The sequence below is a fragment of the Fusarium keratoplasticum genome, chromosome 3 (genome assembly GCF_025433545.1).
Source record: "Fusarium keratoplasticum isolate Fu6.1 chromosome 3, whole genome shotgun sequence".
In the NCBI taxonomy this organism is placed as follows: Eukaryota; Fungi; Ascomycota; class Sordariomycetes; order Hypocreales; family Nectriaceae; genus Fusarium; species Fusarium keratoplasticum.
This window is the reverse complement of record NC_070531.1, coordinates 5,321,417-5,346,180: the sequence shown is the minus strand read 5'-3', so window position 1 is coordinate 5,346,180 and position 24,764 is coordinate 5,321,417. Positions and strand designations below refer to the sequence as shown.

The following is a 24,764-nucleotide window of genomic DNA, read 5'->3' as shown; positions in this document are numbered from 1 at the left end:
CTAATATCAAATAGATATCATTGCCACAGAGTTAGGGAATTCCCGAGCTTTAATCTGTTAGATTAGATCCTATATTTACCTAGCTTCAAAGGTATTTATATACAACTACCCAGTAGGTCTATGAGGCCTTAAAATCCAGCTAAGTTTCTCGAAAAGGTAGAAATAAAGAAATGCAAGCAACTCAGAAATGAGACAGCTCGTCTAGAACAAGGCATGCGTTCTGCCACAGTGGAATGAACAGCAGCAGCGATCAAGGCGACGATTCCTCAGATAAAACTACGGCTTACGACGGAGTCCAGAATGCGTTTACTGGCCTCCAAAAGCTTATGAAGGAGATGATCACGCAGCGACAAGGCTCTCTGTCCACTCTGGGGACCGGCAGCAATACTGTTGACCCTAACTTGGAGGATCCGAAGCCCGCGCCCCCCGTTCCTCAACCTAGGAAGACAGTCTGCGCACCTAGGGCCCGGACCGTAGGCAGAGGCGTCGGCATCGACACAGCCCGTGAAGGCACTGGCAGTAAGAATCAGAGCCATACCAACCGCCCAGTAACCCATGTCACCACGGCATACACGCACACAAAAGCTTCTCCTGGCTTGGATGGCGAGTAGCAACAAGACTCGAGTGACGGCGTGCAGTTCCGGGAAGACGGCGTGTCGAATGCTGTCTAGCGCGGACTCCGCCAGGCACAAAAGGAGGAAAGCGCCAGACGTAAACAGCTCAAGGCAGAGGAGCGGGTTCTACAAAGAAACTTGCATTCTGCCGAGGCAGTGACGGAAAGCTGTAGTGATCAAGACGACCAGTACTCTAACAAGATGGCGGCATGCGAGGCGATCCGGGAACAGCTATCGGGCATCCAGAGGCGCTTGGAGGATCAGGAAAGAATTCATCAGACCCTTCGGAAGATGAATCGTTGTGTGAATGGGCCCTGCTGGACCAGAGAGGACGGAGGGTACCGATGCGAAGGGGGGATGCACTTTGTAACTGATGCTGAGGTACAGGCGAGGATGGCATGGTCGTGATTAGGGAGCATGCTTCGTCTCTGCCGTTCAATTTCGAGGGGCACTTGAGATAAAAGCTGGTGCCTTGTTTGTTTGATTGCGAAGAAACCGAATTTGATTCTAAAGTATGGCAAAGTAGGCTTGGTTTGTGATAGATTGGCGGTTTCCCTTGGAAGAACAAAGAGAGATGATAGCAACCTCATAGCGAAAACTTCCCGTGATTTGACCCATAGTTTACCCCAACATGCCCGACTAGTCAGCATACAATAAATTTATTACGATCGCATAATAGGCGATAGCGATGAGATACTTAGTTACGGGCCTAGATCAAAGTGCGGTTGTTTTTAGCTTTTACATACCAGTTAAATCTTGTCGTGGAAATGACAACGAGACGGACCACGAAATATACGGACTGACTCACGTACGTATGCAAGGCTCACTCATCAATGGAATCTTTAAGGCTTGATGACACCTCGGAGGCTTGAACTGCCGACGTCAGATGAGGTGTTTTCTGGCTTATTCTCTGAGACATTTCCCAATCTTCGTCAGCCATGCACCATCAGTTTTGCCCGGACACCGAATCACATAGCTCTCCTGGTATGGCGTCTTACTGCGCTTGCAAGTCGAGGTCCTGGTCGCTTGTTTGCTTACTTTTAAGTTAAATCACGGCCCGGGGTTGACAGGACCGGAAGCACCGGAGTCAATCAATACCCTGGTAGATACAACATGCACTTAGCCCATTCCACGCGTCTTTTATAGACTCGAAAGCATGCCAAGATTACTTGGAAAGTCTGAGACACATGGTTCTCCTTCGACGGCAGTTGCCGTTGTTCCGAGATGGCATAATGCAGCCATTTCGCCATATACGAACACACTAACGTTAGTAAACTCTCAAGCCAAATTATGTCAATCCCTCTATGCCCAGTCAACACTAGCTTGTTATGCAATGGATGTAGATTTACCTTGGAGGCATACAAACTCGATGCCGGCGCTTTATTCCCGACTGGCTTTCTCAGGAGTGTGCGTTTCTGGGAGTGTCAGATTGCTCACTTAATTCTTCTTCCGCCTGAGGGGACCATGCGTCCAATTGCGAGACCTACCACTCCAGCACCCTCGCACTTTGCCAAGATGTCAGTCTTCCCCGCAAGTCCAGCATTCGTCATGACCTCGGCAGTTGGCGCCAACTAATCAGACCCTTGCCGTTACGAAACGGCGACCTTGACCAACTCGGAAATGGCCCCGCAGGTCGAAAGCTTGCTTCACAACAAAAACCCTTGTTGGAATGATGGCTAAGAACACTAATAAATAGAGGCAAACTCAATCATTCCGACACTTCCAAATTACCCAGGCTACCGTCCGCAAGCCTGTAATATGCGGCCTGACTTGGGGAAATGAGTAAGCTTACTTGCCGTGTGATGTCTTATTGTCCAAGATGAGAGAATCCGACTCCGCCCCCGCGACATCCTTGAGCACCTTGAGGTACCTATATCATGCGTCCCCCGCAGTGGTTTTGGTGACACAGCTCCCTTGGCAAGCCATCTTCCCTTTACACATTTGACGTTCCAGCTGCTGTGCACTGCTATCAGATCGCCATGCGTCTGTCCAACGCCCGTCTAGCCGTCTGGGCCTCATTGGTCCCTCACGTCATATCTTTCGCCTACAAGCCTCCCTCCAGCACATATGATTATGATGTGGCCATCATCGGTGGAGGCTCCGGCGGTATCCATGCGGCTATCCAGCTGAAGGACGCTGGCGCCAAGGTCGTCGTTATTGAGAAGAAGGACCAGATCGGAGGTCACGCTGAGACATACACCGACCCTACCTCAGGCATACCCGCAAACATTGGCGTCATCATCTTCGAGGACACGGAAGTCGTCAATAACTACCTTGATCGCCTCAAGGTTGAAAAGGTCAAGGGAAACCCGGCTGCTGAAGCTGGAACGCCTAAGCTTTACGACTTTTCGCTAGGCATTCCCATCCCGCCGCAGACTCCAGAGGAACAGGCTGCTTCACAAAAGGCCATTGCGGACGCACTCAAGGTCTACTCCGAGCAGGTCATTCCAAAGTATCCCTGGATTGATCAGGGATTTCTTCTCCCTAATCCCATCCCAAAAGAGCTTTCTCAGCCTTTTGGAGAATTCGCCCAACAGCACGGCTTTAGTGCTTTTCTGCCCAGTATCGTCCAGTTCAACTGGTACCCGGGAAACATCACCACCATCCCGACTCTGTACGGCCTCAAGAGCCTCGGTCCTGGCCTGCTGAAGAGTCTTGCTGGTGGGTTTGTTTTTCCCGCGTCTGGCGACACACGAAACATTTACAAGGCCGCCGCTGCCGAGCTTGGGAGCAGTGTCCTGCTCAACTCAACAGTTGTTCATGTTCAACGTAACAAGAAGGATGGCGTCATCCTCATCGTGCAACAACCCAACCACGCTCCCAGGACTATCAGAGCCCGAAAGCTCGTCGTTGCAGCACCCCCAACTCTCAAAAACCTTGACCCTTTCGACCTTGACAAGAATGAGTACAAGCTCTTCTCCAAGCTCTCTGGCCTCGGCTATTTCGCCGGCATTGCCGATATCCCTGGCATCAACGGGAGCATCCAAAACGTCGGAATTCAGACACCTTTCAACACTCCTGTCATTCCTGGCAGCATCGGCTACTACCCTTCAGGCACACCCAATCAGGTTACCCTCGGTGTGGCATTCGATACCACCGACTACACCGACAGTGAGGCTGAGGACGTTGTACGCAAGGAACTCGCCACACTTGCGGCTGCAGGTGCACTGCCGGCCGACGCCGCGGAGAAGGTCACGTTCCCCTACGTCTCGAACCACGCCCCTTACAACCTCCGTGTTTCTGGCAAGGAGATTCGTAATGGCTACTACCGTAAGCTTCTCAAGCTTCAAGGTTCGCGCAACACTTACTGGACTGGGGCTGCCTTTGCAGGACACAACAGTGGTTTGATTTGGACCTGGAATGAGGGTACCGTGCTGCCTGCCCTGAAGAAGGATCTTGGTCTGTGAGATCCTGATTCAATGCGATTCTTAGTTGATGGGCAGCGGCCGTTTTTGCGTACTGTTCTTCTATTCTTCTATACACATAGCGATGCGTTGTGTGCCTTTCCATATTAGTCTTCACAGTGTATATTAGCTAGCTGCATATTGCAATCTGAGTCCTCGATCATGGGTAAAAGTGATCTCGCTTAAGAACGGGAGTTGTCTAGGTATAATGATATCCAGGAGATAGATGGCATTTGAGACTACTTGCTCAAATTTCTATGAACCGATCACCTTTGCCTCCGGCATCCTCTGGCCTAAATGCCTTCTCATCCCACGTTAATTCCTCTAAAGACATAGATTGCTATCATATAACAAGTCGCACTGACAAAATACGGCATCCCAAATGCCATGCCACCGATTCCAATTCCACGAACCCAGAGTGCAGCCATCAAAGGTGCTCCGAGAAGAGAGCCAACTGTCTTGACGAGCATGACGATGGAGAATATGTGACTCTCTGGGTTGGAGGGGTCTGTCGCATCACCAGTGTATGGAGGACATATAGCAGGTGACTTAAGCAGTGAGAGAGTAAAGATGGGCAACGCAGACCCGAGGGCATAAACAAATAAGGAGGGAATCAGTATCCAAATCTCAGCAGCCACAGCAATGCCGAGCGCTCCAAGAACAGACACTATGAGACATACGCTAGCGTATCGAACATTTGTCTTGTCAACACTTGAAGATGTTTCTTGTCCAGGCTCGGCGCGTGAACGCAGAAACTTGGGAATGATCCAGGTGAGTAGTGTAAAGTTCACAACCGCCTTGCCGGAGAGTAGATATCCGGCGGCAGCAAAGGTCCAATGGTAGCGTCCCGAGATGTACTGCACCAGAAGCTTTGTGTCGGAGCTGGCCAGTGATGTGAGCATGAAGCTGATCAGTAAAAGCGTAAAGTTCCGTGGATGGCTGGTGACGATGGTGTAAATAGTCTGTAGGCGGTCTGTCGTAGAGTGGAAGAGTGATTTCCGGTCGTCTTGAGCCTTGAGTAGTGGTGATGAAAGGAGCGGTTCCCTCTGCTCTTCATCAGGGGATTGCCTGCCCTCAGCGGAATCGCCGTGAGAGGGAAGGAGATATATAGTAGGAATAGCCAGCAACAGGAGAAAGATGCCCAGCCAAAACGGCAGCCATAGAGACAAGGTCATGGTGGAAGAGGCTAGTGCTGGGCCCAGGAGGGCCACCACATAAGATACAGAGCTCATGTATCCAAAGTAGATGGCCCGCTTGACATGGTCATCAGTAAGGTTCGAAGCAAGGGCATACGTGAGAGAGTTGAAGACGCAATCTCCCCCGAAAACTGACAGTGTCGGACCGGCAATGATTGCTCTCGTGGGAAGTAGGTGCTCGAGGTGGCCCACTATAACAGCCCATAACAACATCAAGACTCTTGGGACGAGGTTGAGTCCCAAGATAGCTCGGCGACCCCATGTCTCGGCCAAGAAACTCAGGGGAATGGTCATGATGAAGTCTGTAGGTCGTCAGCCAAGGGAGCGATTTTAGTACGGAATCGTCATTTTCTCACCTCCAGATACCCAAAGGGTCTCCATTATTCCCTGTATCCGACCTAGGCTCTTTCCAATCTCATCGACCTTGCACAGTTTCTCATCTATGCTTCCATCTGGTTGGATAAGGGACGGATCTGTACTCCGGTAGTAGTCGCTGCAGAGTCTTCTCTCGATGAGTCTGTTCAGTGGAAGCTGGTATAGACTCATGGACAGGTTGACAAGCAGAACTAGGGTCAAAACTGGAGCGATAAGTCGAGCGTGTCGACGGGCCTGAAGACGCCGGTTGACGTCTTCATCCGGCGAGGCTGGCGCATCGGCCATCTTATCATGGACAATGACTGGTAGACTAGTATTAAAGAACCATCGGAAGTAGTTGCTTCGCTACACACTCTTGAGACTAGTTTCAAGTATCGCACTTCTCAGTGAGTCTTTGTAGTCGACGCGTGATGTTGTTGGATTAAAGTGAAGCTTATCAACAAGAGGCTTATCTCGCGTTGAGCACGTGAAAGTGGCACGTGTTGGCCTGTGGCTTGGCGAGGCCAAAAGCGGTTGGTCAATGATATAAGCGAGCCTATAGGTGGAGCGAAAAGAATCAGATATGGAGTACTTTATGGTGCATGGTGCTTCCACCTACTTTTAGGTACTTCTTAGCAGATGCTATTGAGGTCTGTGCCACCCAGTGCCACCCAGCCGAACACCAGAGGAATGAATCCCTGACAAACCGGTTGAGCTCCCATAGAAACATTGCCGAATTAACGTATTTATGAGGCATGTAGTCTAACACGCCCGATGTTGCTTATGTTTATCCTTATTCAATTTTCTAAGTAGTTTAACTAGCCCATATCTCGTCTTTCTATCTGCTTTAGCTCTTTTTTTTCTTCGTCTCTATTGTTATCTAGGGTAGGCAACCCTTAGTACCGTATGAAGCATTCGGGCATGTTCTCGCCTGTGGAGAGGTTGGTGCCTGAGGCATCACCCATCATAACATCATCAGCCATGAATTTGAGTGAAGAACAGAGATGATTTATCGTCGCTTTAAGTTCAGCTGATTCAATGGCAATAGCCTTTTCTAAACGGTTGGAGATAATTCTAAAGGGTATTCACTTGAATGTAAAATCCTGAAGCACAAACTCACCCTCCTCTTGCTTCTTGACCATCTCACCGTGCATCATAACCTCGAAGCAGCAGTCCCCTACGAGGAGATATTCGCCCTCATCAGGACGAATAACCAGAGGCGAAGGACAGCCGTAGAGAATGCACACCCAGTCGCCCACACGCGTCCCCGGCCGTACAAACCCCATGTGCTCTCCCTCGGTGATCGCAAAGGCCCTTGAAGCCCAGAGGTAATGCGTGCGATCCAGGAATGTTTTTGCCAATGTCAACGCGTAGCTGCTGTCGGCAGTTTCGTGGAAGGGAATTAAGTAGGCCTCGCCAGTATCGCTGCCCTCTTCCGTTATCCGAGTCCCAAAAGATGTAGCGGCTTGCCTGTAGAGTTGATCGCGAATGGTGACTGTATCACCACCCCCCCCGGAGACGTCGGGGATGAGGTCCTCGATGAGGTCCTCGTAGATTGCAGAAAACATGTAGCTCAGTGCTGGATTGTCCTCAGCGGCAACGAACTGCAGTGCCTCGACGGTTGTCATAGTCTGCCCTTCCCTAATCATTGCTGCGTACTGATTACTCAACTTGTCCCAGAAGTAGTGCTCCATAGAAACCAGTCCTAGAGAGAGCATAAATCCTGATGCTAACTTCTTTTCGGCCGCCCAACTTGGGTTAGAGCCCATAACAAGAGGGTTATTGGGCTCTATCAGTAGCTGGGCGGGGAAGATGGCTCTGTAGAGCTCCCTGTAGATTCCCGTTTGGTCATGCTGTTTCCAACCATGTGTTTCGATGGATAGCGCGATCGAGTTTAACATTGTCAAGGTATCGCTGGAAGAAGGAATTTGAGTCGTCTTCCTTATCTTGTCGAGTGAAAACCCCCTGGCATTGAGGTGCTTGTCGCTAATCAAGTAACAAGGATTCTTTGACCCAGAAGCGTCAAAGTTGTGCTGATGAGAAAAGCCAGCCATGAAGATGGGGCAAGCATATGGAAATTCCAAGTTCCCGATCTTTCGAAAGTCGGGGAGCCAGGAAGGGAGATTTGGACAACCTGAATCCTCAAACGTACCAACACCACCCATAGCAAGACAGTAGAGACTGTTGTAATGTGTTATCCCATTCGTGACTAGATCTCGGTACAAGTCCACCTCTGACCGGCGATAGTTGGGTTCCACGATTCTGTGCTCCGACGGAACCGGGTTCAGCAAGGCATAAACCTTGTCGCGAATGTCAGTCGCCTTGTAACGCCTTGTTTTCACAAATAGAGTGAATATGTCTGAATGGGCCGGCGTGATTTCCGTCGTATTGTTTCCTACTAGGTCTTTCCAATGACTCTGCTTTTGGACCTCAGACCTCAGAGCTTGGCAAGTAGAAGCGCCGGCTCTAACGTCAAGGAATTCTTGAAAAGAGCTGAAACGCCGTCATTCCAGTCGGGACCTTCACTCAGCACGAACGGGAATCTGGATGCCATCTTCCAAAAGAAGAGAAAGTGGTTAATCTTGCTCATGTCAATGATATGGCGGCCGCAGATGAGGACAGAACTGGCGGCGTGGCCGGACTCCTGAAGCACCCAGAGCCGAGTCCAGTAAGGGATTCCGAAGAGCTGCTCCATGGCTTGCTTGTTTGAGTCATCGCTGAGCGACTCTAACTTTTCCCGCACCAACGCCTCTATCTGGGGAGAATCGCCCGAAGTTGATGTGGGATTTGAAAGCTCGGCTTCCGTCAGCACCATGTCTAGGAGCTCTTGTCCGTATGAACACGACCTCCAAATGAACGAGAAGGCTCTTGCTGTGGAACCGAGTTCTTCTCCAAGCCATACAAGAACCGAGTTAGCTTGGCCGTAAATCTGGCCCATAAGTGGAACTTGGTGGCTCTTTTCATCATCGTCGCCCTGGTTAATACAAAGAGCATCGACCCAGAGATATTCGACCCAGGATTCTTGATGCAGGCGTTGCATAGCAGTGAACAGGTTCTAGCTACCGGCATGTGCTGGCCGTCTACCTGGATAGTGCCGCCATAGCCCGGGCTACCCCAGGTGAAAGATAAAGCTTTGTACGGCGGAGCCTCGTCGAGCTTGAATGTCAAAAGCTTGTACTTGATGGGTGCTCGTGCGTGGAATGGTGGTGGGGAAGGCCAGGAGCTCAGGACAGCGACAACGGTTACAGGAGTGATTAGTTCAGGAGATAATTTTGGCGGGCTCTCCATATGAAGTAGTCTGATTTCCTGGGATGGGTTGCCTAGAGGTTGGTAGATGGAAGGATTGAGGGCGTGGCTGCTCATCTTGAAAGGAAGACGGCCGCTGAAGGATGGAGCGTGGAATGGAATGGAAAGTAGATGTTTTGCAGAGTTCAAGTGCGGAAGGCTCGTGACGATATTTCGACTGTGCCCTCTTCTGAAGAGAAGAATCACAGGTATCAGCAATGTGGTAGTTGGCAGAGGCGGGTCACAGATGGCAAATGATCTGGGGTGAGGCTGAACTAAACCAGTACCTGTCACGTGTGCTAAGGCTGTTTCAATCTCGCAAAATGGAAGAATGAGGCTGTGCATGAGTGAATTCCAACCAGCAAGGCTTGGCATGATAGGCTGGCAAGCACAATAAGTTGCGACCTTGGTTCAAAGTATCCATATCAGTTAACGTTGAGCGAAAGATAGCCAGCCCCATTCCCTGCCACCCTCTAAAGACAGATTCCTCCACAGTCAGATCCGCCGTTCTCAGGATCACAGTCATCACTCGGATCGTCATAGCACCAGAGTCCGTCCGGACACTCCAGCCCGGCGATGCCCCCGCACTGGTGTAGCTTCTTGGGCGCGCAGATGCCCGTCATATCGCAGGCCATCCCGCACGAGTTCGGGATACGCGAGTCGTCGATGCAGCTTGTGCCCTTCTTGCACGGCGGCGGGGGCTTGGGTGTAAAGCCGCCGCAGGTCTGATATTGATTCTTGAAGTAGCACCTTCCGGGGCAGCGGTTCAGGTCCTTGCAGTCAGGAGAGTTGGGAATGCATTCCGTGTCTTGGGGGCAGAGGGCAATCTTGAGGCCACATGGGCGGTCGATGCCCTGTTTTGCAGCTGCGAAGTTGGTGAGGCCGAGGGCGGCGGCGACGAGGAGGTTCTTGACGAGCATTGTATTTTTGTTGAGTATGTTGGAAGCGACAGGGTATAGTGAGTTGTAGAGAGGATTGAGTGAATGTCTCTACTGACGGGATGATCAATCTATCTTATACCTGCCCTTAGATAGTAAGCTTAATCAATTCCAGCCGTGATTCATCTCTTTTGAAACACGCAGGTAAGACAAAGCCCTTTTGATCTGCAGTCAGCTGCCATAAGTCCTCCGACTGTCCGAGACTGTGATTCCACGATGGGCAAATGAAAGGGTCAGCCACTTCGTATTACCGCGCCATATGCCTTTGTTCGCACAGAATGATGACGCTGGATCTTCAAGTTGCACAGAGCTGACAGTTGAAACATTTGTAGCTGTCAGAAGTCGGCATAATTTACCCCGGCGACGATCATCCGTGCTGATGGAGCCCCAATTTTAGAGGGTGAGTCCATTCCAAATGCTGCAATCGGCCGGTAGATCATCCCAGGCCCATTGTTATTCGCTGCGATGGGCCGAAAAGGGGGGAAGGGATGCAATCTTGAGGTGTTGTGAAACTCTGAAATCGCCCATATCCCAGGTATCCTAATGGGTCAAGCATAGTGACAAAGGGTTTGCAAAGAAAGCTATTGGCTGCCTGGAGAATGAATCCCAACCACCCACACTAGATCCGCCCATTCTCAGTATGGACAGCCTGCCACGGCCCATTGTAATCAACCTCTCCGTACGTGGGGGGCAACACCCGAACCATCCTACCCGTGGGCCAATCGACAAACCATCTCTTACCATTAGAAATGACATAAGAGCTCCTCCGGGGGCTCTTGAACAGGAGGTTGGAGTAGCATAGCTTGGCGTATAGCATGTCGTGCGCACTCCCCCATTCGTGCCGTGGAAACCATTTCCCCGTCACTGGATCAATCGAGTCTTTTGGGAATGAGTCAGCTGACAATCTGGGGTCAAAAGAGTCCCAGCGCCGTGATAAGTCACCCTCAACGCTAGGTGAGTTCGGACCAGAGCCAACAGCTACGTCGTCGTTTATATCGGCTGTGCTTGATCGCGGCAAATTGGGTCTACTCGACAGGTCAAGATCCAGGTCTGGTGTTGTCGCTTGACCACGAAAACGCCGTATACGCTCTATCCGTGGAACACTGTAGTCGAAAGGAAAGTCCCTGTCTTCGAGGGGTGCCGCAACTTTGATCGCCGCATTTAACCAGTCGAGCCACCTGACAAAGGTGGAGAGTTCAACACAAGAGATCAAGAACTGGTCTGTCTCTACTCGTAGTCGGATCACATAACGTCGCCTAGATGAACGCGTCAGTCGAGCTTTGAGATCGCCGTGAAGTGGTGTGACTTACTTCTTGTAATCGGCTGCGATTCCAGCCTCAGCATGCTGTAAGCCATAGCTCTTCACCAGCTTCCCCTGGTCTATCCATGGTGGATTGTCAGGGTCAACGCTGGGACCATCGTCCCTGGTGAGCCCCCACTGCCAACTTTTCTTGACACCGTAGATATTCAGAGCTGTACCGTGGAGGGTAATGTAGACCATTCGCCACTGTCGGTCCTCGGCACGCTGAATCGTGTTCGTGATTTCCATCTTGCGCATGAAGACACCTTCTACATCGATGTCGCAAGAGTACCCTGGTAGCGTTTCATGTGGAAAGGTGACTGTTTCCTCGTAACTAGGCGGCCGGCGTGGTCGCGATGTCATGAGGTGTTGATAAACCAGATCGTCTTCGATGGACAGCCGTGGCCAAGCCGGATAAGCATGACCGGACCGTATTCTTTGTTGTGATGATCCGCTGGGATCCTCAACGATGCCTGCATCCTCATCGAAGCGGTCGACCCGGTGATATTCATCTGGAGAGCGCAGGTCGTCTGCGAATTGGACAGAGCGTTGGCCACTAACTTTGTCGTTTGCCCTACTTTGTTCACTGTTAAAGCCATGGTGTGAGACTCCAGGTGTGGCGCTTGAATCACGGCCATCCCCATCAATGCTATTTCTAGGCGTACGTTCAGGCTCCTTCGGGGTGAGGGCGCCATCAAACTCGTAATCGGAATCATCTGTATCCTCCGTGAAGATGGTCGATGTTCCGGTCTTTATTGTCGTTGATATGGCGGTCGATTCCGCCACGAACATCAAGTCCAAACCCAAGACTTTCTCTGAATGATCGGGCGAGAACTTTTGTAATATCCGAACCTTTGCAGAAGACCAGTCAGTGGAAGAGTCCTCGCCACCATTTGTCGCCCTCTTACCTTTTCCAGATCTTTCGCCACCCGCAAACTGTTCTTTACAGTCTCCAAGAGCTCAAGTCGCTGATAGCACAAAGCCCATGATTCTAGCGACGACCAATCTGATGTCTGCTGGCTTGTTTGTATGAGGCCATCCAGGTAGTTCAAAAGCTCAAAAGCATAATCGTCCCCTTTCCGGAGGTGATAAGTGGCGAGACCACTCAATAGTGGGAGTGGCTCTGGAAGAGAGACATGTGTCGTCTCCAGCAATCCCATGATTTGATTCATCGTGGCTTCGAGCGGACTTACATAGACTTCGCCGAGAGGGTTTGATCCCACCACGTGCCCAAAGACAAAATTTGGACTGTTGCCCCCTATGACAACAGAGCCAGAGTCCCCTGTGCACAACGCTATGTCTCGCATTAGTTCGATTCAGCGCCAAAAGCAACTGCCCTAACTCACCTCCTCCCTTTGACAAGACGACTGTCCAGTACTCAGCCTGCCCCTTGCGCGTGATGCCTCCCAGAAAAGAAGGCACCGGCTGCAGCATCCCACACAATACTCTTTGCTTTGAAGCAACAATGAGTACAGGGGTGTCCTCCTCAGGCAAGCTGCCCGGCGTGCTTGAGAAAAACGTTGGCTGGCACGTCTGACTGGCGTCAAAAAAGGCGTTGGGTAGCTGAGGTTCTGCTACGTTCATGGCGACCAAGGCCCAATCATTGTCTGGAATTCTGCTGTATTCGCATAATTCAGAGCAACTGGAAGGAGCAAAGGTTGCGGGATGGTGTGTCGGGAAGGTCTCAAACGGAAGGGGTTGTGACTCAGGGCCTTCAACTACCCTTGGCGCTTCTTGATCATTTTCTTCTAGGCCCTGGTACTCGACATCATCCACGAAATCATCATCGTCATCGCTGATCTGATCATACAAGACCGAGTCAGGAATGGAAGTGTGTGCGGTGTAAGTCGATTCGACCATGCCATAACCTGAAGTCGTGCTAGATCCATCGTCCGAGGGGCTGGCCATTGATTGCGTGGCAAATGAGATCGAATCTGGTTCTTGTGCCTTCAGACAACGCAAGTGGCTATGGGGAGGGCTTCTCAGTTTGTGCCGTCGTGAGATCTCCATTTCTCGATCAAGCAGGTGTGCGGCTGTTAGTCCGTAGAATCTTGAATCAACTTGAAGAATGCAACCAATTGTCGAAGTAGAGTGTCCTCCTCCTGATAGGTGCGGGATGGCGACGATGCGGCCTGACGCGGTGAGCCTGGCATGCGGACTGTTTGGTGCCTCAATGAAAACTGAGATAGACTCCATAGGGTGCTGGTGCGAATACAGGATGCGTGGTCTTTGAGCTCTCCAAAAGTACAGATTGAACAACGGCTTGAAGGCGTCAGACGGGTTTGCTTGAACGCTCTTCCCCCAGCTTTTCCAAGAGTATCTCGGAGACGACTTGCGTAGACAATACTGCAACTTGAGGTGTTTACTGTTGAGGAGTGACCTCAAACAGCTAAACTCGCTGGGTCGACAAAAGACGATGATGGATGGATGGGCTTCCCGGGCTGCTGTCCCACACATTCTGAGCTCATAGTCGATGTGCTCTAAATGGGCTTTTAAGGGGGGGTGTTGCTCTGTATTTAGCTTGAAAAGATTGACCACCTCACGGAAACGGCTCCGAAACGCGTCGGGTATTTCTGATCCGCTGTGAGGATAAACGTAGATCTTGGGCGAAACATGCGGCAGCTCGACTGCATCTCGGAACGGACCGTTTTCTCGGTATTCCGACTCATCCGGAGTAGTGATTGGCTCTTGATGTGGAGTGTTGTCTGAAGGCGCGATGGGATCGGGCCTCGCTGCTGAAGTAACAGGTTGATTTTGGGCATCTGAGATATGCGGTATGGACTTCAAGGCACAGGAAACGCTCCCATCTGAAGAAGGCAGAGGGGGTTCCGGAAGAGCGTTACGAAACACGCTAGACAGAACACAGGGTCAGATGCGAACACAGCTTACAGTCGTTTCGAAGATTCTCACCTTGCTGTGAGATTCTTGAACTTCTTTGGGACGTGTAGCAACCTCCTTGATTCGAGCAAGGAGATATTCTCATTCAGCGTCATAACGGCATTAAAAGCGCGTAAAAAAAAAGGGCGGAATATGAGTTAGCCAGGCATCTATTTTGAGGACGGCACCGTTGTTGATAGAGCGGGGGAAAGACGTTGAGGGAGGGAAAATCAGCCCAGGCCCGATACAGAACTGAGCGACAGGTTGAAAGTCAGTAGCTGGTCTTATCAGGAAAGGTGAGGCCGCCGTGTCAACCTATCGCATCGCGTCTTCCTGCATACTGCCACACTATTCACGCGGCTGATCAGGTTGGTGGTGGCTGTGCTTCCCAAGGCTGATTTTTGGTCCGCGTCCTTGTTCCTCTTCACGTACTTCTTTCAACAGTGGCATTGAAGATAATTGCTGAATCTGGCCTGAAAATCCATTTCGAAATGCGCTCCTGCAACGAGGCAGAAGCACATATGCTGGCAGGCGAGCTTCTCGGTGCTCCCTCCTATAGTAACTCGACGAACCCGGTTTTCAGCGCGTTCTTCAAGCACTACAATGGAGTTCTCAGCCCTTCAACATTTGGCGACGCCATTACCGAGATTGAAAGCCCCGTGCTGAGGTCCCACAAAGACGTTCTATCGTGTGTCCAAATACTCAGTGGCAACCCGACGTTAACCTTCGACAAATTTCTAGATTTGGCCTTTTCTGGACGAGACGCTAGGCCCGCCGAGAAGGAGTATGCAGCCAGAGCAGTCGTCAGCGCCGCGTTCATGGTTAACTGCGCATCCAAGGACTACTACTCCGAAGGATTTCAGTCCAGTACCGCCATGCGAGTAAAATGGGAACCAAATCAAGGATTTGCCGACTTCTTGGAGAAAGCATTCACCCCGAACCTGGTCTCAACCCTTGCCCATGATTCCAAGAGGGCGGTGCCATACAGAGGCTCTTTGAAGGCATGGAAGCTTGTCAAGAGGAACAAAATAAAAATCCGGCCCACCAACAACTTGATAGACCACCTGCTCTACGATGCAAAGGACCGGGTACTCCATGTATTCCACCAAACCATGTTCCTCCAAAGCCAAATCAAACGCTGCAAAACCGTTGATTTCAATATGGATTTTGAGGAAAGTTTGAAGCTGTAAGACATCCCGAACACGGCATGAGACGAGACTGATTGAAGATAGGGGAATTTTACCACCGCGGCTACTGTTCGAAACACTCGTTACCATCCATTGCATCCTTTTCCCCGTAGCGAGCATCGGAAACAAAAGATCTATGAGACTATTGAAGAAGTTGATCAAAAAAGAAGGGTTTGACCCCGAGGCAACGTGGGTGGAGTTCGTGAGACCGATTCCAGATGACCTTTCCTTCACATACTGGGGCCCGCGGTTGGCTGAGCTTTATGACGTGGTGAAGCGACCGAGACCTACAAACTCTCTTGTTTCATGGTTTGAGAGACACACCTCAGAGAGAAATGCGTTGACTGTGGCTATTATAGGGCTATTCCTGTCGGTTTTGCTGGGTCTCTTGTCGCTGGTGGTTGGTATCTTGCAACTACTTGTAGCCTGGTTGGCTTGGAAAGATGATCAGAAAAGGAACGACTAGTGATGAATGAAAAAAAAGTATACACAGAGCGGCGTTTAATTGTTTACGCCTTGATTAGAAGTTGGAAGCTCGCCATAAGTAGTCTTTGGTTTGGTAAACCGTACTAAGCAACCAATCTCTTGAGAATAGATTTGGCCCGTGACCTGTTTACCCTAGCGTCTTGCTTGCGGACCGAGTGTAAAAGAAATAACAGTGAGGATGTAATAATAATGTCCAAGACAGGGTCTTCTACACCCGGTAGTAATACAACCCCTTCACTTAAGGTTACCTGTAGGCCTTTCTCAAATCCGCAGTGATGGTAGATTGCCACTGTAGAGCCATTCTCACCATTCGGAGATTTCCGGCTCTGGTCTATCAAGTCGTAACGCAACGATCCAGGGTTGTTCATGTGCAGTTGCCATTCGAAGGAACGAGGTGGCGTGGCATTCTTAGAGCCTGGGGCACTTAGTTTGAGTTCCAAACTTGGACACCTGGTTAATCCGTCCGTAGTTGGTTCAATGTGTGCGGCATATGCCAATCTTGCTCCAATGTAGGGCCGAGACGTAGGAGACTGGATGGCCAGTGAGAACTCCTTTGCTCCCTGGCAAGATGATCTAGGACAATCAGCAATTCTTGTCTCGCATTCTATAGTTTGAACTTGCATTGCAACTTCCAAAGCGTCCCGTCCAATGCATCGCTCTCGAATAACCGCAGGCAAACCGCTTGAATCCATGTCCACAAGATATCTGACGTCGTCTTCAGGATGGTCACCACAGGGTTTAAGGAGAAGACAAAACTCTATTTTGTACTTCCTTTCACCAAGTGGAAAGGGTCCAAGTGTTTCGAAGTACCGCTCGGAGATGTCGTATATAGGCAGATGGGACGTATTATGGGTGTGCATTGGAAGATAGAGGGCTCGTGTGAGATATGTGGGAGCACCCGCCTGCAACTGAGTCTGCTGCATCTTTTGCTTATGTTCAAATTCATGGGGTGAGGACAGAGAGGCTTGGCACCCGCTCGTTGAGAAACAATGTGAGACTGCCATTGTTGATTTGGGCAACTGATGGAATGAGAGAATTAATGAACTTGGATTGAAAGATTTTTTGCCTTGGCTTAAGTTCTAGGTTGATTATATGCTCTTCTTCCTCTCAATTATATATCGTATCAGCACTTCATGCAGAGAGTGACACCAGAGTTCTAACGAAGCAGGGCCTCGGAGATGGATATTTGCAATACAGGGATTATCTTGCCTCTTTTGAATGTCGACTAAAAGATTTCCGCAAATTGGCGAGGCTGTTGGCCGCGTCGAATGACTCGGATAGGGTCATCTCCGAAGATCTGTCAACTCCGATCAGCACACATCTCCGACAATTGCCATGTCATGTCCGAGAGCGCTTTTCTCCGAATGTGGGCAGCCACGGACAAGTTCCGAGCCTCAATTTCTTAGTAATACCGTAGGCGAGCACTTCAATGAGGCTCAAAGGGCCAAAACATCTCGTATATAGTGCCAAGGCTTGGTAATTCCTCAGACACGCCATAGCAGCTTCCAAGATCTGAGACCCGGCGTGTCGGCTGCAGAACAGTACGGCCACAAAGGATGCTTAATGTAGCAATGTAAGCTTAAATCTAATCTAGTGCAAGGGTTTTCGTACTGGCTTTGTCACTAGCGAAAGCCGTGGGTCCCTTGGAGTCTATTGTCTGCTCCTCTTGAGTGTGACAATGTTCGCAGGCCAAAAACTGTTTTTGGTATATCATACAAACTATCTAGCTAGCTACGCAATCCGCAACGTTTATCATTACTTAGGATCCCCCACCAACAGACCATCATGGTGGCCAACAGCGTCAGGACCACTGGGTGTAACACCGTCGTCCCGACAAGTTGAGCAAGGAGGCCTGTAATAAAAGAGGCAATGGCGCCCCCCAAGCTTCCAATCGCGGTGATGGTGATCATCTCCTTGGATGACTCCCTCCCCGCCATAGGGCGCATAAAGATTGCTGCCACATGCAGATAGATAGTGCCGAGCATTGCACCAGCAGCAAAGGCCGCAATAGTGATGTTGTTGGCATGAGGCATGAACCAGACTAACAGTTGAAAGGCAGATGTGAGAATAATGAATCCGTAGACCAAGGACTTTTGGCCGGGCCTTTTTTCGACGTCGGATGAGCCAAATCTGCCAACGGCGATGCCAGCCCAGAAACTAGCCAAGACGTACCCGAGCAATTGAGGGTTCCCCATGCGGGTGTCGATGAGGAAAGCAGTGGTCCAGCCGGATATGGAAGCCTCCACGCCTCTAAGGGCTAATATGAATATGGCTGTAAGGAGAACTGTCCGTGTGTAAAGTGACTGGGGGATCTCTCCTGCGATCATGCCTGGTGTCGACACCTCTAGATCCCGGGAATATGTGTTCGGGTCCTTTTTGCAACGTTGGAACGACCATGAAGACATCGCAAGAACTGAAACAGCCAGACCAATGTTGATGATATAGAATCGACTCCATGGCATCTCTCCAGCTGTCACCATGGCTGTTGCAACAAGAGGGCTGGCTATCGCACCAATACCATAGCACCCGTAGATAATTTCGGGCAGAATGGACTCGCTTGGAGAGTAGGAGCAAAGACTCTTCTCCACAATCTTGTTGATCGCTTTGCCGAAACCAACGAAGGAAAACGCGATAGGGATCAGGGGAAATGGTGCTGCTGCCACCATCAGGATATAGCCCAGAAGAACAGCCATATTTGCTATCCTGAAAACGTTGGCTGGGCCGAGGCTCGGGTAAAGGTCGTCAAGGAATATCGCTGCGAATAGGCATCCGATGCCTTGTCCGATAAAGATGAGTGAAACAACGGCATACCCGACGCTGTAGTCTCTTGAGGAATATTAGCTCCCGTAAAGCTGTAGCAGAAAAGTGAAGAGAAGGCACCTTTCCATGTATGGGAGTATTGCGCCCAAACTCCCGTCGTTGAAGCCATTTAGCAGGCTTGCAAGGCAAAGGGTCGCAAGCTGAAGCCTATTCATCGGGTCCTGAACACTCGTAACCTCCTCCATAGGCTTCATTATTCTCGTCTCAGGAGTTTGTAAGGTCTTGTATCGATCGGCTCGGTCGTGGGGACATGGCGTGGGTCAGCTCGAAATTCGTGTTAACCCACGGCTTGGGTGTTTAAGCAGTTGGCGTAGATATCGTGGGAGAGGTTGGGTACTTAGTAATAGAGCACGACAAATAGTGGATTGATGAGATGGTAGGTAAAGTAACATCAGCGGTCTTTTCCGCGACCACCCCGTGACCAGGCAATGCATCGTGTCAGCTTGCAGATGTCCGATAGGATCACATCTCCGATCCGAGCGAGCCCCACACATCTCCGACTCCGACAGCTTTGTCACGGCCCACCCCAATCGGGGACTCACGGAGATCATCAGACGGTGAAGAATTGAGCCACGAGGAGTTGAGTTGACTGTTATCCACTCTTCGGTGAAGAGGCTCAAATAAATAATTTAGGCCCCAAGATGTTTTTTAAATACTAGAATCAACACATCAAACTTTCACCTGACCGAGAACACAAGTCAACCACCTGAGTAGACGCTACCCTTGAGGACACTGAGCACCAGACCAAGCACGTTTCCGATTACAGCGTCACATCAGAGCTCACTACGGTTTCATTTTCTGTGAGACATCGCGCCTACCTCACATTTCTCTTATAAAGTCCTGTCATGCGCTCTCTTTTGGCTCGGATAACTGGGACACCCCCAGTCCGCGTCCAAATAAGGTAGCACCCAAGCCTGAAATGTCGGACCAAATGCTAAACCTTTCAAGGCCGGAATGCGACTATGTTTTTCTCCGTGGGTACGGCGAAGAAGCTGTTGGGCAGTATCTCCGAGGCAAAGTCACTCTCTTTGTCCGCAAAGGTGAAAGTGTCAAGGGAGTTCAACTAAGATTGTGCCGCCAAATTTCGCTTTGGTAGGTTCCGGCAAAATATGGTACCCTATGGGTAAAGCTAATATGCTGTAGGGATCACAAAACAGGGCCAGGTAAAGAAAAGAAAGTGGAAGCATCAGTCGTGCACGAATGGGATTCTTTCCCAACTGAAGGCCAACCCAGCGAAGTATCCAAGACTGGAAGGGTCTACGAATGGCCCTTCGAGGTGTTCATCCAAGGTCACCAGGACGAGTCCTTCAGAGGCTGTAGCCGCTGCTCCAACACGTATCGACTCGAGGTTTCCACCATATACGAAGACGCTTCACAAACGCTAAACAATATCCTTCCTATTCGCATAATTCGTTTGCCTTCGCTCTCTGCCTACGAGTTGATGGATCCTGTCACGGAACAGGGAAAGTGGCTCGGAAAAATCCGGCACAGCGTCTCCCTGGGTCACAAGGCTATTGCTCTGGGGGGTCTCATCCCCATCCATGCAGAGCTGGCGAAAATTGAGGATGGGGTCCAAGTGATAAAGGCAAAGTTTTGTCTTTACGAACACCACAAGATACTGGATGATGGGGTGCTATCCTATGAAGGACGAAGGCTCGTGCAGGAATGGCTGCTCGATTTTAACAACACCAGCGAGCGGATTCAGACCTGGGAACAGTGCCTGAAGCTGCCAAAGGTGGTCAGGGGGTGCTCCCCAGACCTAGATGTCTGCAGCGTCACCATCAGCCACACACTGCACTTTGCTGTGACCCTGAAGGAGGGCGACAATGAAGCAGAGGTACGTCATTACGCTATTCTCTAAGGCTCTCAGCTGACAGAAGTCACAGTACGAAACTTCACTGCCCATAACGTTGTTTGTCTCCCCAGAGCTACCAATCAACGGCTGGGGCGCTTTCGTACAGGAGGGTGATCAGACCACCAAGGGTGCTCTCGAGGCCCTGTCGGAAGGCATTCAAGCCCCGCCGAGGTATTGCAAGATTGACGAGGGAGAACGACAGTTCGAGATTTTTGTGGATGCTCCTCCAGCTTACAGCAGGCTGTGAGCACGAACTTGAGTTTGGGAGGGCTGGATTAGACGGCGAATGGATCATAGACATTTGGATACCAAAATGGCCAAAAGGCCAATGCATTCTTAGAAATAGACCAAAAGGACAGATAATAGCATATCAATTGTTTCTTCAAACACGGGTATGAGACGTGTGAGTGAGGCTTATTCTAAGTGGTGGCTGTGAGATCATCATCGGCTTGGGGAGTAGAAAAGTCTCCATCCCAGAAGTCCTATCTGAGTCAGCGTCCAGGTTTGAAGAGAAGAGATGACCATGTACGTACCCAATCTATTGCATCTGGTCTGAACCAATCAACGTTGCTAACCCAGTCTTCAAATCTGCTTTCGGCCAGCTCCCTGGCCGGAGATGGTGGTGAGGCTCGTGACAAGCGTAATCTAGAATCATCAGCTCCTGCTAGCCAATGCGAGTTGTGCGTGACTTACTGTAGGCAGCGCAAGATGGGGTAAATATGTGAACAAGCTGGACTCTTTCTTTTCAGACATTCCAAGCGAACCACTGCAGCATCAATCACCGCCAAGTGCTCGGTAAAGTCGGCGTCATTGGGCATGTCCACTAGACATGATGTGAGAGCGACGGCTCCGTGAAGGGCATTGCAGCTGATTGTCCCATTGACGAGCCAGCGATAGCACTTCAACCTCGGCAGCTGGAAGAACTGGCGATGGATGTCTAGCAACGCCAAACCGGATTGAGCGCATCTGTCTCTAGACTCAGGTCGGAACCGGCTTGATCGAGAGTGATGAAATGGTCGATGGAGAAGCAGGTAGAGCTGATGTGCATAGGTCTGCAGAATGCACCAATGCGCATAACCCGCAGTATCCAGGATACTTCTCGCGCCATTGACAAGATACAGAGAGTCCCACTGCTGTTGCTGCGCTGATATTTCGGCGTCAAACGGACCGAGTGCCGCTTCGTTCAGCTGATTAGGGCCAGACACATGACTATGAACTCGCGTTGAGAGTTGAAAAAGCTGAAAGTGGAACCTGATCAGCGACATGTGCGTAACTCGACGGAATGAAGCCTGAGCCGGTGGTGTCAAAATGGCATGCTCTTGTATCTCATCGTCATTGGCGTCGGCTGGCATCGTGGCTTTCATGTTGGCGAGAGATGATAAATCGATGTCTCGATAGAGAAGTGTCTGGTCGGTGTGAAGAATCAGGATGCCTGCCCAGCAGCGCCGACGACGCTCTCTTTCAATGAAGTTAGACGCATCACCATTGCTATGGCAGCGGAGAGCGATGGCGATGTGTAACGCGTTTCCAAGCAGAACCCAGCCATACTCAGCACCCTCGGTATTCGCAATGGTGTGAATCAGGATCAACAGTGCTTCAAGAGTGTTGAGATTGTGTCGGACTAGGAATTGATCTTGTGAAAGACACATCATGGCCGCCTCTCGACACCGAAGTGATAGGCCGGAAAGATCCCGGGGTGTAGACGAGTCTTCCCATAGCTCTGACAGACCGGGATCGGTGGGAGGAACAGTCTTTAGAGTCAATCCACAAATGGCGTAGAGAAGTGCCAGCCATGAGAGATCCGCTTGTTGGGGATTTTGTAAGAACGCCCAGTACTGTTTCTGGAATGTCGGACCATGCAGGATGTGGAATACTGGGGATAGTGTCGCAAAGTAACGAGTGACAAGATACTCGCACACGGGGTCGGGCGGTAGCGCTGCAAGGAGTTCGGTGACTGGCCTGCTCGGGCCAAAGGACAAGGTGAAGGGGACATCCGTGGGAGCTGGTGGAGTCGGCTCAACCGGTGGCCGACATAAGACGGCATCCCATCGGCTTTGGATCGCCTCCGGACTTTGACTCCGGGGCAAGACCGACTCCGGCTCCGGCTCCGATATCCCGGAAGGCTGATGTAAAGGTTGAGATGAAGGCCGATCAACGGCAGGTAGATTCCGGCGCCGTTGAGTGGCGCGCCGACAGCTCGTAGTGGCGTATGAGCAAGAAACTTGCCAGCCCCTTCGCAAACACGTCGAGCATGGCAACTGACGGTCGCATCGGAGTTTGGAGTGTCTGCAGGGCTCACAGCTTAGTGGCTTCCTCGGACGGCGCTTCAGCTGTCGATCTTCTGTATGAGAACTAGGAGTTCTTAGGGTTGAATCGTGCGTCATGGCGATCGGAGTTGATAGATAGTGCGAGGTAGTCGGAGCAAGAGTTTGATGTGGTGAAGCGAGGGTCTCGGATATTTGTGTGGATCGGATCGGACATGTTACTCGGAGTTGAGAAGAGTTTTCTCCGAGTGGTCTTTACGTCATCTCCAACTGGCGTGATCATGTTGGCTAACTCCATGTCGACTGCATTGTCACTCAGCCAGAGAAAATTTATCGGTCAAATGAAAGGATTTAGCTCTATCTTCATAAGGACTTTCGGAGTTGTTCAATATGAAACTCAGGCCATTAACTCCAGCAGATATCGTCGAGCCATCTCAGGAAGTCTCCACAGGAGGCCAAAGAGATCCACCCGCAGTTCTCTGACCATCACCCTAATGATTAAAAAAATCTATGAAGATATCTTCTGTTAAGTAGATTTATCATAGATCTTAGGCATTTACACTCGAGATCGATCTTTAGCTAATGACAAATGTATGTTCAATCCCTGTAGAACCCCTCTGCACAAACCCCCCTCGCCTCAGCACAACCCGGGGTTGAGCCCACTGAACAAAAGCCCCGACTTGTCGATTAGGCATCGCCGAGGCAGCGGACGCGGAAGTTACCCGTAGAAGTCTCAGAGTCAAGGGGAACCCAGATGGATCCAGAGTCGCCGCTGGGCTGGAACTTGCCTGCGTAGTAGTCGAACAGGGGGAACCAGACGACAACACCAGACTGATTGCCCTCGCACTCGATGGGGATCTCGATGCTTGTGCCGCTCGTGACAGAGTAGCTGGAAGACACCTCGAGGCCAATCTCGGCTGTCATGACATCGAAAAGTGAGCCTCCAAGGCTGACCGAGGCCGTGATGCCAACAGTCTCCGTCTTGCTCTTGGAGGCCACCCATTTGCCCCCGTTGGGGAGACGATCTGTCATCTCAATCTGGGCACCAGGTCTCTCAACGCTCTTCCGGCGGTTTGTGATTTCGAAGCTGTCGTCATCCTGCCGGGGCATTAGTCTAACTCATCAAAAGGCCAGGGCAGTCAGTGACTTACTCGAGCGTGCAAAGCGTGCTTGGCTTTCTGCTCTTTCTCAATCTGCTTAACCTCGGCCTCATTCTCCTCAATAGTCATGACCTCCTCAGTCACACCTGCAGGTTCACCCGCAGCCGCCTTCATGGCAGCCTTCCAATCTGTGTTAGCCCTAATGGCAACTTCGGTCCAGGGCTTGGGCTCAGCGGGAGATTCATAACCGCCGCCGTCATCGGGCTCGCAGTAGGAGATGATTGCTTTGGTGCGTCGTCCCCATTCCTTGCTGGAGTCGCAAACCTCCTTGTCTTCGTTGTTGCAGAACGAGATGCGGCAGTTACCTTCGCGGAAGATGCGACAGGCGCGTTGATTGACGCAGACGTCACGTTCGTCGCCGTTGCCAAAGTAGACATTGCCGTCAATGATGCTTCGGCCTTTGGGCGAGTCAGTAATCACGCTCCATGCTTTGAGGATAAGGTGTCGTACAGTCTTTGTAGGACGGCTGAATCAGTCCGTCGCATTCGATGCCGGGCTTTGGGCGAGTTCCATCAAACTCGCCGTCAGATTGGGGCATTGGAGTTCCTGCGACAAGACCATGGGTCATGGCGAGGAAGGCGAGAGAGGTCTTGGAAAGAAACATAATGAATAATCTGTGTTTCTGTTGGGCAAAGAAAGGGGTAAAAGGTGATGGTGCGCCGCTGTGTTCCGCTTAAGTGGTTCTGTATACTGGAGATGTCCTGCTGCTTGTTGAATCAAACTCTTCTCACGGAGAGCGAGTCATCTTTATACTCAATAAAGGTCGCCCCCGAATGCCCTCGATCGCATCGTTTCTCCCAAAGCAGCCCATGCTTCGACTTCGACTGTTTCAAACGTCGTCCGCCACAGACGTCAAAGAGGCATCCTGAGATCAACGATACCTTGGTTGCTGAAGGATGAAGATGCATTCACGAGTATAGCCCACTATGACGATCTTGTTGGTCGTTGTTCGGACGGTCGGGGACTCGGGCAAGCCGGATGCCAAGGGGTGAGATATTCCTTCAGAATCTATTATAGACAGAAT

At 50.8% G+C, this 24,764-nt stretch overlaps 9 protein-coding genes and 1 pseudogene across 10 annotated transcripts, besides 1 other annotated feature; 3 read left to right on the top strand and 7 right to left on the bottom strand.

Annotated features, from left to right (window-relative positions):
* Positions 1–2,593: 2,593 nt before the first annotated feature.
* On the top strand, positions 2,594–4,021 carry NCS57_00495900 (uncharacterized protein; the record flags this gene model as incomplete). The annotated part of the gene is made up of 1 exon (XM_053054903.1): positions 2,594–4,021. One exon carries the CDS (start codon positions 2,594–2,596, stop codon positions 4,019–4,021), a length of 1,428 nt encoding a protein of 475 aa, XP_052917063.1.
* Positions 4,022–4,323: 302 nt separating this feature from the next.
* NCS57_00495800 (uncharacterized protein) lies at positions 4,324–5,874 on the bottom strand (the record flags this gene model as incomplete). Its single annotated transcript, XM_053054902.1, has 2 exons — positions 4,324–5,516; positions 5,571–5,874. The coding sequence occupies 2 exons, from the start codon at positions 5,872–5,874 to the stop codon at positions 4,324–4,326; spliced, it is 1,497 nt and encodes a 498-aa protein (XP_052917062.1).
* A 779-nt stretch (positions 5,875–6,653) lies between these two features.
* Positions 6,654–8,931, bottom strand: NCS57_00495700 (HET domain-containing protein; the record flags this gene model as incomplete). The annotated part of the gene is made up of 3 exons (XM_053054901.1): positions 6,654–7,899; positions 8,106–8,542; positions 8,653–8,931. The coding sequence occupies 3 exons, from the start codon at positions 8,929–8,931 to the stop codon at positions 6,654–6,656; spliced, it is 1,962 nt and encodes a 653-aa protein (XP_052917061.1).
* A 395-nt stretch (positions 8,932–9,326) lies between these two features.
* NCS57_00495600 (uncharacterized protein) lies at positions 9,327–9,773 on the bottom strand (the record flags this gene model as incomplete). Its single annotated transcript, XM_053054900.1, has 1 exon — positions 9,327–9,773. One exon carries the CDS (start codon positions 9,771–9,773, stop codon positions 9,327–9,329), a length of 447 nt encoding a protein of 148 aa, XP_052917060.1.
* Positions 9,774–10,410: 637 nt separating this feature from the next.
* Positions 10,411–13,548, bottom strand: NCS57_00495500 (PH-9 domain-containing protein; the record flags this gene model as incomplete). Its single annotated transcript, XM_053054899.1, has 4 exons — positions 10,411–11,047; positions 11,102–11,943; positions 12,000–12,385; positions 12,438–13,548. The coding sequence occupies 4 exons, from the start codon at positions 13,546–13,548 to the stop codon at positions 10,411–10,413; spliced, it is 2,976 nt and encodes a 991-aa protein (XP_052917059.1).
* A 911-nt stretch (positions 13,549–14,459) lies between these two features.
* Positions 14,460–15,621, top strand: NCS57_00495400 (uncharacterized protein; the record flags this gene model as incomplete). Its single annotated transcript, XM_053054898.1, has 2 exons — positions 14,460–15,154; positions 15,201–15,621. 2 exons carry the CDS (start codon positions 14,460–14,462, stop codon positions 15,619–15,621), a joined length of 1,116 nt encoding a protein of 371 aa, XP_052917058.1.
* A 1,743-nt stretch (positions 15,622–17,364) lies between these two features.
* Positions 17,365–18,655, bottom strand: NCS57_00495300 (MFS domain-containing protein; the record flags this gene model as incomplete). The annotated part of the gene is made up of 3 exons (XM_053054897.1): positions 17,365–17,372; positions 17,419–18,467; positions 18,522–18,655. 3 exons carry the CDS (start codon positions 18,653–18,655, stop codon positions 17,365–17,367), a joined length of 1,191 nt encoding a protein of 396 aa, XP_052917057.1.
* Positions 18,656–19,227: 572 nt separating this feature from the next.
* Positions 19,228–20,563, top strand: NCS57_00495200 (annotated as a pseudogene). The gene is made up of 3 exons: positions 19,228–19,553; positions 19,605–20,298; positions 20,348–20,563.
* Positions 19,228–20,563: a sequence feature.
* Positions 20,564–20,735: 172 nt separating this feature from the next.
* NCS57_00495100 (Zn(2)-C6 fungal-type domain-containing protein) lies at positions 20,736–22,700 on the bottom strand (the record flags this gene model as incomplete). The annotated part of the gene is made up of 4 exons (XM_053054896.1): positions 20,736–20,798; positions 20,850–20,961; positions 21,010–22,318; positions 22,616–22,700. The coding sequence occupies 4 exons, from the start codon at positions 22,698–22,700 to the stop codon at positions 20,736–20,738; spliced, it is 1,569 nt and encodes a 522-aa protein (XP_052917056.1).
* A 567-nt stretch (positions 22,701–23,267) lies between these two features.
* Positions 23,268–24,344, bottom strand: NCS57_00495000 (uncharacterized protein; the record flags this gene model as incomplete). The annotated part of the gene is made up of 3 exons (XM_053054895.1): positions 23,268–23,678; positions 23,732–24,138; positions 24,191–24,344. The coding sequence occupies 3 exons, from the start codon at positions 24,342–24,344 to the stop codon at positions 23,268–23,270; spliced, it is 972 nt and encodes a 323-aa protein (XP_052917055.1).
* Positions 24,345–24,764: the final 420 nt, after the last annotated feature.